At 45.1% G+C, this 18,260-nt stretch overlaps 1 protein-coding gene across 1 annotated transcript in view; it reads left to right on the top strand.

The window, feature by feature from the left end:
• srgap3 (SLIT-ROBO Rho GTPase activating protein 3) overlaps positions 1-18,260 on the top strand; it is a 140,373-nt gene that overhangs the window by 116,277 nt on the left and 5,836 nt on the right. The window contains exons 19-21 of the mRNA XM_079840412.1: positions 5,549-5,729; positions 16,379-16,528; positions 16,791-17,100. Of these exons, the coding sequence (XP_079696538.1) occupies positions 5,549-5,729; positions 16,379-16,528; positions 16,791-17,100 (641 nt within the window). The remainder of the gene's footprint in view (positions 1-5,548; positions 5,730-16,378; positions 16,529-16,790; positions 17,101-18,260) is intronic.

Below are 18,260 nucleotides of genomic sequence, written 5' to 3'. Positions count from 1 at the left end.
CGTGTCTAAGCTGTTGGATTCTACATTGATCGTGCTTTAGGTCTCGGCGTAGTGCTCAAAATGGGGCTTAAGTGTGCATTTCACGGATTCCCGAACGCCGGCGCTACGTCATATTCTCGCGCATGCGTCGTGGAGGCACACACGGAAGTCGAGAACAAGTTGGATAAAGGTGTTATTTAGATTTTTTTGCGCACAAAAACTATTGTCGTCGCATCGTAAAATTATTGTAGAGTCACTGTGGTGAGATGGACTTTGTAACAATGTTTTAAGTGCCTTTCATGGATCTTGGAAGTGTCAATGTACTGAATGCCAATGGAGGCCTGTCTGAAGCCTTTCTCAGCCATCAGCTTTCAACTAAAATATCTTCATTTGTGTTCCGAATATGAAGGTCTGACGGGTGTCCAACGACATGAGGGTGAGTAATTAATGACAGAATTTTCATTTTTGGGTGAACTAACCCTTTGATAAAAAACAACCATATTTTTTCTTTTTCTTTTTAGTTTTCTGCTAATCAAATGAAGACATAAGACATTCATTTAATTTATCTTTTAATTTAATTCAACTTTTTTGTCAAACTAAGTGCTGCACAACTGAGCTTTATATGGTTAAATTAAAGCATGAATAAAAATTAATTCATTAAAAAAACTTAAAAAATAAAGTTTTGATAATTTAATTATTATTACATTAGTGTTAGTATTATTATTACATTGAGACGTATCTTAATTCTACTGTACAACAGTAATTTATTTGTCAAGTTAGCCAAACTTTTATTTTGACGGGTTGCCGTGAATACCTTTGAGTTTCTGTGTGTTTATGATATGACGGTAGTTTTTCTCAAATGAAACGGTAAAATGCTCATGAAGTGTCTCTGGAGATGGCGTTCATGCGTTCATGTCCTCATATGAGAGGCAGAGATGGAAACATGCGACCGTCACGCGCGATTCTGAGTGTGTGTGTGTGTGTGTGTGAGAGGTAAACCCATAGACTGTAAACCACGCGTCTACGCATTCATTCGCACAGAGACACTCATGATTCATAATTAAATGGTCTTTTTGCAGTTTAATATTCACAGACACTAGTCTATATCACAATATGCTTTCTCAGGTACCGAAATTTGGTACCAATTGATTTAATGTGAATCGGTTCTCGGTAGTACCGACATAACGTAATTCGGTCGGTGCCCTTTAAAGTAGAGAGTTCGGTACCCAACCCTAGTGAGGAGATGAGGTGGTCGAGGGATGCTAAAAACTGTCAAAGAAAGGAGTTAAATCTGCAGTATATGTACACCACTTATCGTTGATTAAATTGATTAACTTAATGTGCTCCACTCGTGTTTAATTTGGTTTAATTATGTGAACATGCTCCACTTGTGTTTAATTAGGTTTAATTATCTGAACGTGCTCCTCCCGAAATTTGTTAATAAAACATCACTCAAAAAAAAAAACATTGACTTCAGTTAGATGGAACCATAAGTGCTAAAATGCAAACTCGCTTCCGCGTTTTGGACTATAAAGTGATGTCATACCTGAACCACTCTATTGATTGGATTGTTGTGGTCTGTGATATCATGTAAGTGACAGGTTGTCCCATCCACTTGCCGAAAAACACGTCAACAGACGAGCTGGAGGGGAAGCTATTTTGATTTAAAGATTACGATGGCACATGAATTAAAAAAAATTATGATGTGCATGGATACATCATTTATAATAAATACTGCAATATTGCATAAACAAGAATTGGCCATTTTGATTTCATGGTAACATATAAGTGACCTAGCGAGCGATCTATTTTTGGCGCTGCCATTTTTAGTGAAAATGTGCAAGGCTTCCGGTACAAATTCATAAACTCGCTGGTTTGTAGCACAAATAGTTTCACCGTTTACTTCTCATTCTTCTAGATTTTTACCTATAGCACCTAGTTATTCGGAAATCCAGCTCCTTCACAGGAAATAGCTCACTTTTGCTTTGAAAAATAAGGTGGATTATAAAAGAATATTTTATTTAGCAGGTCGCCTCCTCAAGATGGCCACCAAATTGTGATTGAATGACCAGCCGCGTCTTGCAATTTCAAATGAAAAGCATACTTCAGGATAAATTACCTTTCCCTCTGGAGCTCATCAGCTAAAGCCTGCCTTATGCATGACTTCAGGACTGTTTGAAGTCACGTGCTTCAGCTCCAAAACAGCGTTATCTCAACTTTCCCTATAACCCTCGACACATGCTGAGAAACAGCAATCAGATTCTGAGCCTTCAATCCAGCCAATCAGGTGCAGTCACAATGGAAACAATCAGACAACATACAGAATTGCAAAGGCTGATTTTCTCTCTCTCTCCATTTCCATTCTTCCTCTTTCCTTCCACTTCTGTGCCATGCCTGTATTTAATTTCACCCCTGGGTGGAGACCCTAATGAAACTGATTGTTTTTCTTTTAGTCGACTTGGAGATTTCTGCCAAGCGCTGATTTGCTCTGTATATCTCCTTAACCCTGAATGACCCCACTGTCTGTTTGCCCCTGGCAGCGTCTGGGGGGGTGAAGCGTGAACTGATCTGTGGTCATATGATGGCAGTGGCCACATTAAATGGAAGCTGGGTGGCAGATTTGAAAGGATTTAGATAAAGTCCACTTTGCATTTTTAGTAGCCCATCTGTATTAGAAATGTGCCTGTTTCTTTGTGGTCCTGATGGGGTAATAGATGAGATCATATCCACTGACGTGTAAGACCATAATGCGATGAATGTGAATCTTTATGATATGGAATATAGGGCCTATTTGAATTATTATTATTTATTTTTTTTAGTTTTTTTGTGTGTGTAGAAGTGACATTTTGCATTGCAGTGTTCCGTGTGTGTGTGTGTGTGTGTGTGTGTGTTTTTGTTGTTTGTTTGGTTGTTGCTTTTGGTTCTAGGTCGCCTGATTACCCCCCCTATATATATATATATATATATATATATATACACACACACACAGATCAGGCATAACATAATGACCACTGACAGGTGAAGTGAATAACACTGATTATCTCTTAATCACCTGTTAGTGGGTGGGTTATATTAGACTGCAAGTGAACATTTTATCTTCAAAGTTGATGTGTTAGAAGCAGGAAAAATGGGCAAGTGCAAGGATTTGAGCGAGTTTGACAAGGACCAAATTGTGATGGCTAGACGACTGCAAAACTGCACCTCTTGTGGGGTGTTAACAGTCTGCAGTGGTCAGTATCTATCAAAAGTGGTCCAGGGAAGGAGCAGTGGTGAACCGGCAACAGGGTCATCATGGTCGGCCAAGGCTCATTGATGCACGTGAGGATTGAAGGCTGGCCCGTGTGGTCCGATCAAACAGACAAGCTACTATAGCTCAAATTGCTCAAGAAGTTAATGCTGGTTCTGATAGAAAGGTGTCAGAATACACAGTGCATCACAGTTTGTTGCGTATGGGGCTGCATAGCCGCAGACCAGTCAGGGTGCCCATGCTGACCCCTGTCCACCACCGAAAGTGCCAACAGTGGGCATGTGAGCATCAGAACTGGACCACGGAGCAATGGAAGAAGGTGGCCTGGTCTGATGAATCAGAATTGATGAATCTGAACGTTTTTTTTTTTTTTACATCACATGGATGGCTGCGTGTGTGTCGCTTACCTGGGGAACACATGGCACCAGGATGCACTATGGGAAGAAGGCAAGCCGGCGGAGGCAGTGTGATGCTTTGGGTAATGTTCTGCCATCCATGTGGCTGTTACTTTGACACGTACCACCTACCTAAACATTGTTAAAGACCATGTACACCCTTTCATGGAAACGGTATTCCCTGGTGGCTGTGGCCTCTTTCAGCAGGATAATGCGACCTGCCACAAAGCAAAAATGGTTAAGAAATGGTTTGAGGATCACGAGTTTGAGGTGTTGACTTGGCCTCCAAATTCCCCAGATCTCAATCAAATCGAGCATCTGTGGGATGTGCTGAACAAACAAGTCCGATCCATGGAGGCCCCACCTTTCAACTTGCAGAACTTAAAGGATCTGCTGCTAACATCTTGGTGCCAGATACAACAGCACACCTTCAGGGGTCTAGTGGAGTCCATGCCTCGACGAGTCAGGGCTGTTTTAGCAGCAAAAGGGGAACCAACACAATATTAGGTCATAATATTATGCCTGATCGGTGTGTGTGTATATACACTCACCTAAAGGATTATTAGGAACACCATACTAATACTGTGTTTGACCCCCTTTCGCCTTCAGAACTGCCTCAATTCTACGTGGCTTTGATTCAACAAGGTGCTGAAAGAATTCTTTAGAAATGTTGGCCCATATTGATAGGATCGCATCTTGCAGTTGATGGAGATTTGTGGGATGCACATCCAGGGCACGAAGCTCCCGTTCCACCACATCCCAAAGATGCTCTATTGGGTTGAGATCTGGTGACTGTGGGGCCATTTTAGTACAGTGAACTCATTGTCATGTTCAAGAAACCTCATTTGAAATGATTCGAGCTTTGTGACATGGTGCATTATCCTGCTGGAAGTAGCCATCAGAGGATGGGTACATGGTGGTCATAAAGGGATGGACATGGTCAGAAACAATGCTCAGGTAGGCCGTGGCATTTAAACGATGCCCAATTGGCACTAAGGGGCCTAAAGTGTGCCAAGAAAACATCCCCCACACCATTACACCACCACCAACAGCCTGCACAGTGGTAACAAGGCATGATGGATCCATGTTCTCATTCTGTTTACGTCAAATTCTGACTCTACCATCTGAATGTCTCAACAGAAATTGAGACTCATCAGACCAGGCAACATTTTTCCAGTCTTCAACTGTCCAATTTTGGTGAGCTTGTGCAAATTGTAGCCTCTTTTTCCTATTTGTAGTGGAGATGAGTGGTACCCGGTGGGGTCTTCTGCTGTTGAAGCCCATCCGCCTCAAGGTTGTGCGTATTGTGGCTTCACAAATGCTTTGCTGCATACCTCGGTTGTAACGAGTGGTTATTTCAGTCAAAGTTGCTCTTCTATCAGCTTGAATCAGTCGGCCCATTCTCCTCTGACCTCTAGCATCAACAAGGCATTTCCGCCCACAGGACTGCCGCATACTGGATGTTTTTCCCTTTTCACACCATTCTTTGTAAACCCTAGAAATGGTTGTGCGTGAAAATCCCAGTAACTGAGCAGATTGTGAAATACTCAGACCGGCCCGTCTGGCACCAACAACCATGCCACGCTCAAAATAGCTTAAATCACCTTTCTTTCCCATTCTGACATTCAGTTGTGTGTGTGTGTGTGTGTGTGTGTGTGTGTGTGTGTGTGTGTGTGTGTGTGTGTGTGTGTGTGTGTGTGTGTGTGTGTGTGTGTGTGTGTGTGTGTGTGTGTGTGTGTGTGTGTGTGTGTGTGTGTGTGTGTGTGTGTGTGTGTGTGTCTGTTTTGCTGAGAACCAGCTGGGAGCATAACAGATTTGAGTCTGTTGCAGTGCTTTGAAGCTCTCTGAAAATTTGTTGACATAATTCTCTGTGCAAACATGTTAATGAGCCCTAGTTTCACTGTTCCTCTCTCTCATACACACACAGAGGTGGAGCAGATTGAAGCCATTGCGAAGTTTGACTACATGGGTCGGACTCCCCGAGAGCTGTCCTTCAAAAAAGGCGCATCCCTTTTGCTGTATCATCGTGCATCTGAGGACTGGTGGGAGGGAAGACACAACGGGGTTGACGGCCTCATACCCCACCAGTATATAGTAGTACAAGACCTGTAAGTATCAATACTAAATAATAATTTTTTTAATAGAATTTTATGCTAGTTATTTTATTATTTTGTGCATAGTTCGTCCCACGCTGTTTTTTTTGTTTTGTTGCTATGGACATGAGTGGTACCAAACTGTAGCTTTTTTAAAAACTTTTATTTAAGACTTGCATGTGATGTTTGCATCAAAAGTGATAAAATTGGTGGAAAATATTCTATAGGAACCTGAGCCATATTTAGGGTCTAGAATGTTGTTGATTTATCCAGACTACAAAAATTTGGGGCAGAAATCTGAGCAAAAGTTGTGTATTCTAGTCTTAAGTAACCACCTAGCAACCACCCAGAACACCCTAGTAACCACATAGCAACATGCTAAAAACAGAACACCTTAGAAAACACTTAGCAGCACAACCACATTTTCATCAGAAAAATAAAAACATGTAGTTCCTACTATTATGCACAGAAGTCCTGGCACTAGTTACAGGACAGTTCAGTGCATGTTGCCTTGTGAAAGTGTTGCCTTCTGGGTAATATATGACTAATCAACCAGGCCATCTGGCCTGAGTTCATACCTTAATAGCTCAAGTGAGAATCAAATAGTTCCAGCCATTAACACTTTACACTTTAATTAAAATTTAACAGCACTGAGTGGCAGTTAAAGAATGCTCTTAAGTCTTTGGCGGGGGCCTTTACACTATATAAGCCTAATTGTGTTTCTGAAGTACTAAGCATTAGCAACGCCCTAATGTGCTAGGCATGCATTTATGCCAAAGCCTGTTGTGTTTAGTGGGACTACGGTTAAAGGAGTGATGAATTGAGAAATCAACTTTCCCTTGAGCCTTTGATATATAAAAGTTAATCGTGATATAAGAATATCCTGTAAGTTTCGGAGCTGAAAACTTCCTTGTTAGTCAAAAAAAAGCTTTTATTGACATCAGGCCCAGAAAACGAGAGATCTCAGAATATGTCGACCACTGATGTCATAGAATGCAGAAGCACTGCCTCAAGCCCGCCCACCGACTCGTGGAGCTAAACGGGTCCCGCTACCGAGCAGTTCATGTGTGTAAGACATTGTGCGTTTGTTCGCTTCATTTCACCGCAGAATCGATTGTAAACAAGATACAGGTCAAGACTGGATATGTGTTAGTATTGCATTGTTACAGATCGTTTGATATATATTGATTACATACCTTGCACGCTGTCACTGGCTAGAGAAGGTGTTATTGGTTCATTCGTGATCAGACTCGAACTAGTAACGCCAGTGCTCACAAAGGCCAACGTCCCGGGGCTATGTGTTTTTCAGATGGGCTACCAAAACGTATCACCAGCCTGCCGATGGGCTATCTTAAATAGTGAAATAACATTCCTTTCTTGTGTGCGCGTATGTGTACGGGTCGCGGTTATTCACCGATCGGGCGGGCCAAGTAATAAAAAAATATAATTCCAATCAATCGCGGGTGGATGATAGATGAATCATTGTGTTTGTTTGATAAAGGCATTTCGCGAGTCCTCTGAGCGTTTCCCCAGACCCTTTCAAAGCAATCCCCACATGTACTGAGGGGAGCTGAAGCTCATTAAATATGCAAATATTATCCAATCCTAGCCGTGGGCGTTTACTTCCAAGTCTTCAGTGCGGCACGCCCATCAAAACCGACCGTTTTTCAGAGACCCTCAAAACCATGGCAGAAAATAGCCTATTACTTATTAATTATGATGTTTTTGAATGTAAATACCACGCAAACGTCATAAGTTGACCTCAGACAACAGTACAAAAAATGACAAAAGCCAGTTCATGACACCTTTAAAGTGAGCTGAAAGAAAGATGATCTTATAAGGTCTTGAGATGACATGAACAGGGCTCCAGACAAAAAACTTATAAGGCTCCTTAATTGAAAATCATTTTTTAAAGTGCCACAACAGAATAAACGCGTTTTAATTTTTCACGTGCAATTATATGGCCGGTGTTGAATTTCATTTTTAGCTCCTTCCATTATTTCTCATGAAGACAACAGTTTAAGTAAAAATATAAGGATTGTGATATAGTGCATATATTTAGCAAAATGTCTCTCTATAGTTATTTTTCTAGCTGACTAACAAGTTTATGAGCATTGAATAGCTTTTCTGAGGTAAATTAGACGTTACGTGACATGATTGTTCTTAAACACAGTTTATACAAGCTCTTTCCAAGGTCGAAAATGCTGATTAAGCAATCCGTCTGGCCACATTAAAGAGCGCCACAAAGTTTAAAGTTTGTTAATAGTTTACTAAAATTAACAAACAAGTTAAAAGTGTCATAATAAAGGTGACAGTTAAGTACAAATCTTCCTGCGATTATGGATTCTGCGCTACAAATAACATGAAGTTCAGGCTGTAACAGAAAACATCAAAGATTAAAATATATTGAGAATAAATTGCACACTGTGCGATTTATAATAGTCCTTTATGATTGTTCCTTGTCAGACTGTACGAACATAATCCCAACTGTAAGATCTAAGTTGTCATTAATGTCAGAAGGCGTGCTAAAAACGAACACGCGCACGAAAACTTCCAGAGTTCCCCTTCAAGGGAACTCGAGCTGCGTCACCGCTTTGGGAACGCCCCTGCGTGATTGCGTCGTGAAGCACGTATGTCATCAGTCCAATAGAGAGACGGAACGTCATAGGCGGGTGACGTCATAGACCCGGAAGCTATAAAGCACACCGGCAAACACACGCCGTTAGCTTCTGTTGCCTTCAACAAGCGCTCTGTGTTATTCTGTCCAAGTGTCTTTGTGTTGTGTCTGAGTTCAGACTGTTTTGTTACGTTTGCACTATTCACCACATTGATACAAGAGAAAAAAGTATGACGAGCGAACAGCGTTACAGACAGTGTGTTCCTCCCTGCTCACGTTACATCACGAGCGGGGATACACACTTGATGTGCGTTGTTTGTTTGGGAGAGCAGCACGCGCAGTCGGCACTCGAGGGTGCCGGCTGCGAGCATTGTGAGGCTCTGCCTCTTCGTGTGCTGCGATCCCGCCGGGCGCTCTTCGAGGAGGGCGTCCCGGTTAGCGCTCCCCACGGCACGGGTCCCGCTGCTGCTGAGGCTCAGCGGCGACTCATGTCGTGGGGTTCGCAAAAGGATCTGACGGAGGGGATGGAGACGGGCCCCGCCCTATCTCTTCCTTCACCCGCCAGATCCAGCGCTGCCTCTCTGGGATCGGGAGCCCGCTCTGCGGCTTCTCCCGCCCGGGGAGCGGCCGCGATACTGCAGCTATCTTCCTCCGAGGAGGTTGATGTCTGTAGCATCGATGCAGGGGGTGGAGACTCGTCACTTCATTCCCCTGCAAGTGAGGAGCTTATGGAGGTGCTGAGCAGAGCGGTGGCCAGACTACACATTGACTGGCCACACGAACATCATGAGCGAGCTGCCGTAAAAAGCAGACTCGACGAGCGCTTTCTCCCCGCGCACTCTGTTCAGCCTCCTCGAAGGAGTCTGCCGTTTTTCCCGGACCTCCACACCGAGGTGTCGAGGTCCTGGAAGCGGCCCGTGTCTGCACGCATTTTCACCCCGCAAACGTCTGTTTATAGTAATATCACGGGGTGTAAGAGACACGGTTACGGTCAGCTGCCTCGGGTTGAACAGACGCTTGCGAGCCATCTGTCACCCGAGTCTGCGTCAACCGTAAAGGCTCCGACTTTGCCCACAAAACCTCTGAAAGTGACATCATCGTTTGTGGGCAAAGCATATTCGGCAGCAGGTCAAGCCGCCGCGTGTCTGCACACTATGTCTATTGTGCAGGCATATCAGGCTGATCTGCTAAGGGACCTGGGGGAAAGCCACGAGATCGGAGTCGATACTATTAATGAACTTCGATCGACTGCCGATCTCGCTCTCCGTGCCACCAAGGAGACGGCCCGATGCGTCGGCCGTTCTATGGCAGCCCTAGTGGCCACGGAGAGACATTTGTGGCTTAATCTTACGGACATTAAGGAAAGGGACAAGAGTTTTTTGCTCGATGCGCCGCTGTCTCCGGAGGGCCTGTTCGGTGACGCTGTCACCACGGTTACCGACAGGTTCCTGGAGGCGAAAAAGCAGGCAGCGGCGCTCAAGCAGTTCCTTCCCCGTAAGCCCCAGGTCTCGTCTGCTGCTGGGCGGGAGCAGCAGATGCCGAGTACGAGCTCCTCACACAGGGCGCAGCAAAGAGTGAGTGTCGCCACTCGTACACCCCCGCAGAAAGGGTCGTCGGGTGCGCGGCGCTCACAGGCGCAGCCTTCTAACCCCAGGGCTGATCTGAGGACAGTCATTGTGGCGAGGAAGGCTGCGTCAAAGAAGTCCTGACGCCTCTGGGCCCAGGACAGTGAGGGTGGTCCCCTCCGCGGACGCACGGTGCTTACCGCTGTACACGGTACCCGTGCGTCCGCGGTACCCTCACGGGGTCAGTCCGCCAACCCCGCCCGAGTGCCGGGGCGCGGAGGGGCCCCGCGGGTCATTCGAGCATGGCCCGCACCCTCTTCGGAGGGAAATTATGCCGTCGAGTCAGTCGTTCCCTGCCGGTTCGCCGCTTCAGGGCGCTGCACTCGCGGTGCAGAGTACATCAGAGACCAGCCTCGAGAGGCTGGTTCCCTTAGTAGATTTTGTGTCAGAGTGGGAAAATCTGCCTCACATATCTCGTTGGGTCCTGCGATGTGTAAAGTTGGGGTACGCGATTCAGTTCAGATGCCGTCCCCCCAGCTTCAACGGGGTCCTCTCCACTGTGGTGGACCCGGTGCAGGCTCTGGTGATGACTCAAGAAGTACAGACTCTGCTGCAAAAGGGGGCTATAGAGAGGGTTCCCCCCCCGGACAGGGAGTCAGGCTTTTACAGCCGGTACTTCATAGTGCCAAAGAAGGATGGTGGGCTGCGCCCCATCTTGGATCTTCGCGTCCTGAACCGAGCCGTGGCAAAGCTCAAGTTCAGGATGCTGACACTCAAACAGATCGTGTCTCAGATCAGGTCCGAGGACTGGTTTGTCACGATAGATCTCAAAGATGCGTATTTCCATGTCTCCATCCTTCCGCAGCACAGGAAGTTCCTGAGGTTCGCTTTCAGGGGAGAAGCGTACCAATATCGGGTGCTTCCTTTCGGTTTAGCCCTTTCACCCCGCACGTTCACGAAGTGTGTGGACGCTGCTCTGGTCCCCTTGCGTTTGCAGGGGATCCGCATCCTCAATTACATCGACGACTGGCTGATACTAGCACAGTCAGCGCGTCTCGCGGTTCAGCATCGAGATGTTGTTCTCGCGCATATGAGGAGGTTGGGGCTGAGGCTCAACTCCAAGAAGAGTGTTCTCTCTCCTGTGCAGAAGATCACTTATCTCGGGGTGAGTTGGGATTCGGTCGCTATGCAGGCTCGTCTGTCGGAGCCTCGCGTGGGGTCAATCCTCTCAGCCGTGAAAGGGGTGAAGCTAGACCAGCCGCTCACTGTAAAGCAGTTTCAGAGACTGTTGGGTCTGATGGCAGCCGCGTCCAATGTTATTCCTTCGGGCCTGCTGTTCATGAGGCCGCTACAGTGGTGGCTCAAGACCAGGGGTTTTTCCCCGAGGGGGAACCCCTTTTCGCGTAATCAAGGCAACGCGGCGGTGTCTCCGCACCTTGGTTATGTGGAAGGACCCCAGGTTCCTGACCCAGGGCCCGTCGCTGGGGGCACCGTGTCAGCGTACTTCTCTGACCACGGATGCCTCCCTGACGGGCTGGGGGGCGACCATGAGTGGTCGCTCGGCCCAGGGTCTGTGGCAGGAGCACCAGCGTTCATGGCATATAAATTGCCTGGAAATGTTGGCGGTGTTTCAGGCTCTGAAGCACTTCCTGCCGCATCTCAGGGGCCATCATGTGCTTGTACGCACAGACAGCACATCGGTGGTCTCCTACATCAACCATCAGGGGGGTTTGAGGTCTCGTCGCTTATACAAGCTGGCGCGCCTTATCCTCCTCTGGGCTCAGGGAAAATTGCTGTCAGTCAGGGCTATGTACATTCCTGGGCGGTTGAACGTGGAAGCAGACATCCTGTCGAGGCAGGGGCCAAGGCCCGGGGAGTGGAGACTCCACACCGATGTGGTGGAGCTCCTTTGGGAGAAGTTTGGCAGGGCCCAAGTGGACCTGTTCGCCACTCACGAGAACTCTCATTGTCATCTGTGGTTCTCCCTGTCGCCTCCAGCTCCTCTCGGACTGGATGCGATGGTACAGGAGTGGCCGAGGCTGCCCCTGTACGCTTTCCCCCCGATCGCTCTGCTTCCGGGAGTTCTAGAGAGAGTGCGCCGGGACGGGGCCCGTCTCCTTCTAGTAGCCCCGTTCTGGCCGGGCCGGGTATGGTTCTCGGATCTGGTGTCTCTCCTCGACGGCTCTCCCCTGGAGATTCCGTTCCGGAGGGACCTTCTCTCTCAGGCGGGCGGAGTTTTTGTTCACCCCCGCCCGGAGTTGTGGAAACTGTGGGCTTGGCCTCTGAGGGGACCCAGCTCATAAGTTCCGGTCTCTCAACTGAGGTTGTTGAGACCATTCTACACTCCAGAGCTCCTTCTACGAGGAAACTTTACTACCTGAAGTGGAGACTCTTCACCTTATGGTGTCGAGATCGCCTGCGGGATCCAGTTAACTGCCCTGCGAGCGTGGTGCTGGAGTTCCTGCAGGAGAGATTCTCTGCTGGGTTAGCCCCCTCCACACTAAAGGTGTACGTGGCGGCCATAGCTGCTTACCACACTCCTTTGAGTGGTGTTTCATTAGGGCGACACCCTCTAGTAACTCGTTTCCTCCGTGGAACCTTGAGGCTGAGACCTGTGACACGCACCAGGGTGCCGGCCTGGGACTTATCCATCGTCCTTCGAGGCCTTTCCGAGGCTCCCTTCGAGCCGCTCGAGGAAGTTCCTGAGAAATTTCTCACTTTCAAAACTATTTTTCTTCTTGCTATTTCTTCTCTTAAAAGAATTGGGGACTTGCAAGCCCTCTCTGTCGCACCCTCGTGCTTGGAGTTTGCCCCGGGTATGGCTAAGGCCTTTCTCTCTCCGAGGCCCGGGTATATTCCTAAGGTCCTCACTAATCCTGTGAGACCTATTGTGCTCCAGGCCTTCTGTCCTCCTCCCTTTGTGACGTCAGACCAGGAAAAGTTAAATCTGCTTTGTCCAGTTCGCGCCTTAGACGCCTATATCCACAGAGCTGCCCTGTGGAGAAAAACTGATCAGTTGTTTGTTTGCTACGGACCTCCATCCCGTGGGGGTCCGGTGTCAAAGCAGAGGATGAGCAAGTGGGTAGTCGAGGCTATCTCACTGGCTTATGGGGCGGCCGGACAGCCTTCTCCTTTGGCTGTTCGGTCCCACTCCACTAGGAGTATGGCTGCTTCCCAAGCTCTCTTGGCAGGGGCCTCCCTGCAGGAAGTGTGTGATGCGGCGGGGTGGTCCTCGCCGCATACTTTTGTCAGGTTCTATGAGCTAGACGTTAATTCTACTCCGGGGTCTCGGGTACTCGCCTCGTAGCTTGCACAGGCGGGCATCCAGACTCGCATGGGGACGTGGGTATTCTCGTTCCCAAAGCGGTGACGCAGCTCGAGTTCCCTTGAAGGGGAACGTCTCGGTTACGACTGTAACCTTAGTTCCCTGAATAGGGAACGAGACGCTGCGTCACCCGGCCATACTCCTCGCATGCCCGCAAGCGCCTTGTTTCAGGCCTTCTTCAGAAGCTAACGGCGTGTGTTTGCCGGTGTGCTTTATAGCTTCCGGGTCTATGACGTCACCCGCCTATGACGTTCCGTCTCTCTATTGGACTGATGACATACGTGCTTCACGACGCAATCACGCAGGGGCGTTCCCAAAGCGGTGACGCAGCGTCTCGTTCCCTATTCAGGGAACTAAGGTTACAGTCGTAACCGAGACGTTTTCCAGAGTTTTGTCCAGAGTTTGCAAAAACTTTGTCCAGAGTTTTATATCATCAATCAATGGCGCATTCGGTGACAGTGAGCTGCATTACACGCAGGATTGAAATGGTGGCTACAAAGAATCTCAAGCGCTCATTTTGATCATAGGTTGTCTTGAAAAACATAATTTGACGGTCGTCGTAGGAGAAGTCACACCGCAGGATTGTGCGCCAAATCTTCTGACACTGCCAGAATTTCACCTGAGATCAAATTTGATCGCACCGGTCATTAATCGGCTGCTGGTGAACATGTCAAACTAACGATCAAAGATTTTAGCCTAGGATCAGAGGAATCTTTTAGGAATTTGCTAAATTTGTCTCAGACGGCCAAATCGTGACCTAAATCGCATAGTGTGCGCCCGGCTTAAGAATCCATATCAGCATCTATTAAAAGCAAGAAATGTTACCGATTAGTTCGCATCCACACAGCTGACATGTTGATCTGTTGTGGTTAACCACGTTGTGTGCACGAAATAGACACTTTCCCGCACTTTTATAGTAGCTACTTGGATGTTCATTCATTGACGTGTCTAGAATCATTGTCTATCTCTCTCATGCAGGCACAGCTGTCAGTGTTGTTGCTCGATAGAGATGAGGGCTTTGAAAAAGCCTGATATTTTCCGTTAGCACGTCAACACAACAAAGATGTGATGAGCTACTCATCACAGAACATGCCGGTAAAAAAGGCACGCAATTTTTAATCATAACATATACATTTATTTGGCCGCCAATGGCGATCTCAGCAAAAATGTTACACGCCGTTTTAGTCGCAGTCTGGAGCCCTGCATGAAAGTTAAAAAAAAGTTGATTGCAGTGTCCTTGAGTTGATCATATTTATATCAGCGGCTGATATTAACTGTCCTACCGCTGTTTCAGTAATTACTAAAATGATGACATGCTCATTATCTCTTTGTATGGTTTAACTGATGACAGTTTGATGAATGAGTTTATTAAAAGGGTCAGTCCAAGTCCCATTCCTAATCTTGCGAGATTTGACAGCAGCAAATAAGGAAAATTGAGGTTGATAAAATGAAAAGAGGATGGGGATAACCGGTTGAAGGTTACACTACAGTAGGGGTGGGCGGAATGACCAAAATCGTTTATCATAATAGTTATTTCTGCTGTAAATTCAACCTCCAAATGCTTTAAATACAACATAACCATATACTGTTTATTTTCAGTAATCTAGTGACTTAAAGGAACACTCCACCATTTTTAGAAATAGGGCTTATTCAACGTCTTTCCTACATTTATATATGTGGGCAAATGCATTTTTGTCTCAGTGCATGCATTGTTTTAGTTTGGCAGGGTCGCCGCTAGCTTAGCTTAGCATAATGAATGGAATCCTATGTTGCCAGCTAGCATGTCCCGAGTAAAACGGATCCCAAACCCCCCCCCCCCCCCCCACCTAATTACTTCTTGTGGCTTGCATATTCACAACGAGTACAAATAGCGATGCAGATTAAGACTAGGCTCCGTGATATCTCTGCGCCCAAGTAGCAGTTTTTCGCCTGTGCTTCACCCTAATATAGTCCCAAGTTAATATTTGCCTATAATCGCCTAGTCTTAATCTGCATCGCTATTTGTATTCGTTGTGAATATGCAGGCCACAAGAAGTAATTAGGTGGGTATTTTTTATTTATTTATTTGTATCACTTTTACTCGGGACATGCTAGCAGGCAGGTTTCCATTCATTATGCTAAGCTAAGCTAGCGGCGACCCTGCCAAACTAAAACAATGCATGCACTGAGACAAAAATGCATTTGCCCACATATCTAAATGTAGGAAAGATGTTGAATAAGCCCTATTTCTAAAAACGGTGGAGTGTTCCTTTAAAGTTTCAGACTAATTGTTTTGCAAACTGCGAGCTAGGCCATGCTCTTGTGTTTGAATGGGAGCAAATCGCTGAATTCATGTTCAAACATCTAGTGAAAAGCCATACCAGAAGAATGGACATTGTTAGAGTGGATCAGCTTCCTGGTAATGGCAATGGTTTATTCAGTCCGTATAGTGTGTTTAAAAGGCAACCAGTGAACAGGACTGCTGAAAGATTGCATAATGAAACATTTGGACTGTAACTTTTTCTGATACTTTTTTTTTTCTTCCATGAATTCCACATTCAACAGCTTCAGATTAGCAAACACCTTCTGCTGTCGTCTCCCAAGAGAACTGTAAAAGCAGCCCGAGAACATGCTGTGAAACTGTGATCAGTGGATGTTTGCTTGCTGTGGGCTGAATGAGACATGAAGTGAGAGTGATGTAGGGGCTGCTGGGACTGAAAAATATGAGACCAGAGGCTTGTTTCATTGCCAGCATTTTTTGTGTGTGTGACAAGTTTAGCTGGTGAACATTATTATGTACTCTACCGTTCAAAAGTTGACAGTCTTCATGTGACACTGAAGACTGGAGAAATTATGCTGAAAATTCAGCGTTGCCTCACAGGAATACATTCATTTAAAAATATATTTAAATAGAAAACTGTTAATTTAAATGTTAATAATATTTTACAATATTACTATTTTGACTGCAAGATAAACTAGCATGTTTTCCTACATTTTGAAATAACTTCACTTACATAATCCAACATTTTGTCGGTGGTTTTGTTTTCATATCATTGATGTGATAAAAGATTTTTTATTTATTGTAATTATTTAGGTCTATTTGCACTGCTTGGAATCCTTCACAGATCATCAGTAGTCTGCAGAGTAACCGGACAGATTTTTGTCTCTTTCTCTTTAGGGATGATGCCTTCTCTGATAGTCTGAGTCAGAAGGCTGACAGCGAGGCCAGCAGTGGACCTTTACTGGACGATAAAACCTCATCCAAAAACGATCTGCAGTCCCCATGTGAACCATCGCATGATTACAACTTTAGCGGGGTCATGGGCCGGTCAGTCGCTGATTATGCAGAATTCTGCTTGTATTTATTCCACATATATTCATCCTCAGGAATAATGATCTGAATTAAAGTGCTTAATCTTATCCCATTTCTGCTTGCAGCTTACTTACTCATCTCTTAAGGCTTGTTTGTGACACAAATATTTAACAAAAATCTTAAGACTCTGTATAGTATTTGCAGTCAGCTTTGAGCTAAAACAGCGTGACTGTCTATATTTTTAAGCTTGTTGCAATCTCTTTGTGTATTTCTGCAGGGTTAGGTTGCGATCGGATGGGTCTGCCATTCCTCGACGCCGCAGTGGCACTGACTCTCACAGTCCTCCCCGAGACACCCCACCAAGGGCCGCCGCCTGCCCCAGCAGTCCCCACAAAGTGGCGGTCACTAGGAGCCACATTGAGAGTCCTGAGAAGAGACGTTTGGGAACCTTTGGCAGTGCAGGAAGCATTAACTACCCTGAGAGGAAGATCTATCCTGAAGGTCACCCACTCAGGCCTGTTCCAGGAGCAACAAGACACAGCAGCCTTGGGGACCACAAGTCCTTGGAGGCCGAGGCTTTAGCAGAGGTGAGCGAGTGCACATTTTTAGTTTCTCAAATTCACAGTATTTTAGGGCAAGACTGTGTTATTTTAGGATCGTTGAGATGACTATTATAGTTTTTATTAATATTTTGAATTTGATTATATCTTTTCTGTGTTCATTTTAATTTCAGTTAAAGTTTTAGTAATATAATATATATATATAATCTCGTTTTTATTCATTTTAATTCAGTTGTAGTTTTTTAAAGGTCATAAAATTACAGTAAATGAAAATGGAAAATATTGCAAATCTATCTGAAATAAAAAAAAGTTTAAAAAAATATATATTTTATTATATTTCTTATATTATATTTTTATTTTATTCTATTAGAGCTATGTTATTTCAATATGTATTCAATATGTTTATTTTAATATGCTTTTTACACATTACATGTAGTTACTGTAATAACTATAATATATATTATAACTATATATATATATATATACACACACACAACTCTCTCTCTCTGTATATGTATATATATATATATATAGAGAGAGAGAGAGAGAGGAGAGAGGAGAGAGGAGAGAGAGAGGGAGAGAGAGAGAGAGAGAGAGAGAGAGAGAGAGCCAGAGGAAAATAATAACAAGACCACTATTTATTCACAAAAGTTTTTTAATTATTTAGATTGATTTTCTGTACAGTCTTATATAAATTACCCTTATTTAGATAAGAAAAGATCATTTTTAAACATAAATCTCTATTGCCCTTATAAATCAAAGCTCAAAAGGATTTAAAAGGACTTTTAAGTTGTAGTCATGAAAGCTTTTTGTTTTTTTCTTGAGCCTTGCAATTAACCTAGAATTCTGTGTCTGAAGAAGCTGGCTAGATTTAGTCCATCAGAAACAAAGAGCTGGCACTAAAGGCAGATATCAGCATGAACGGGATAGGCTGGTACTGATCCAGCTTTTTCATTTGCACACGGTTAAATAATGAAGTTTGTGGCACACGGAACAGTTAATGATCTTTTGTAACGGCCCCTTTGTTTCTACGCTCACCTAATGAAAAGAAAATGGCTCGAGTGAATACAGACATCAAAATGAAGGCATGATGGATATTGTTGGAGAGAAATGTGTTGTGTTTTGTAAATTGATAATGCATTATAAGCACAGAATACATGATCTAAATAATTGCTTGATGTTCAATT

This window comes from Gobio gobio, assembly GCF_949357685.1.
Source record: "Gobio gobio genome assembly, chromosome: 17".
In the NCBI taxonomy this organism is placed as follows: Eukaryota; Metazoa; Chordata; class Actinopteri; order Cypriniformes; family Gobionidae; genus Gobio; species Gobio gobio.
The sequence above is the reverse complement of the archived record's forward strand: the minus strand, read 5'-3'. Positions and strand labels throughout refer to the sequence as shown.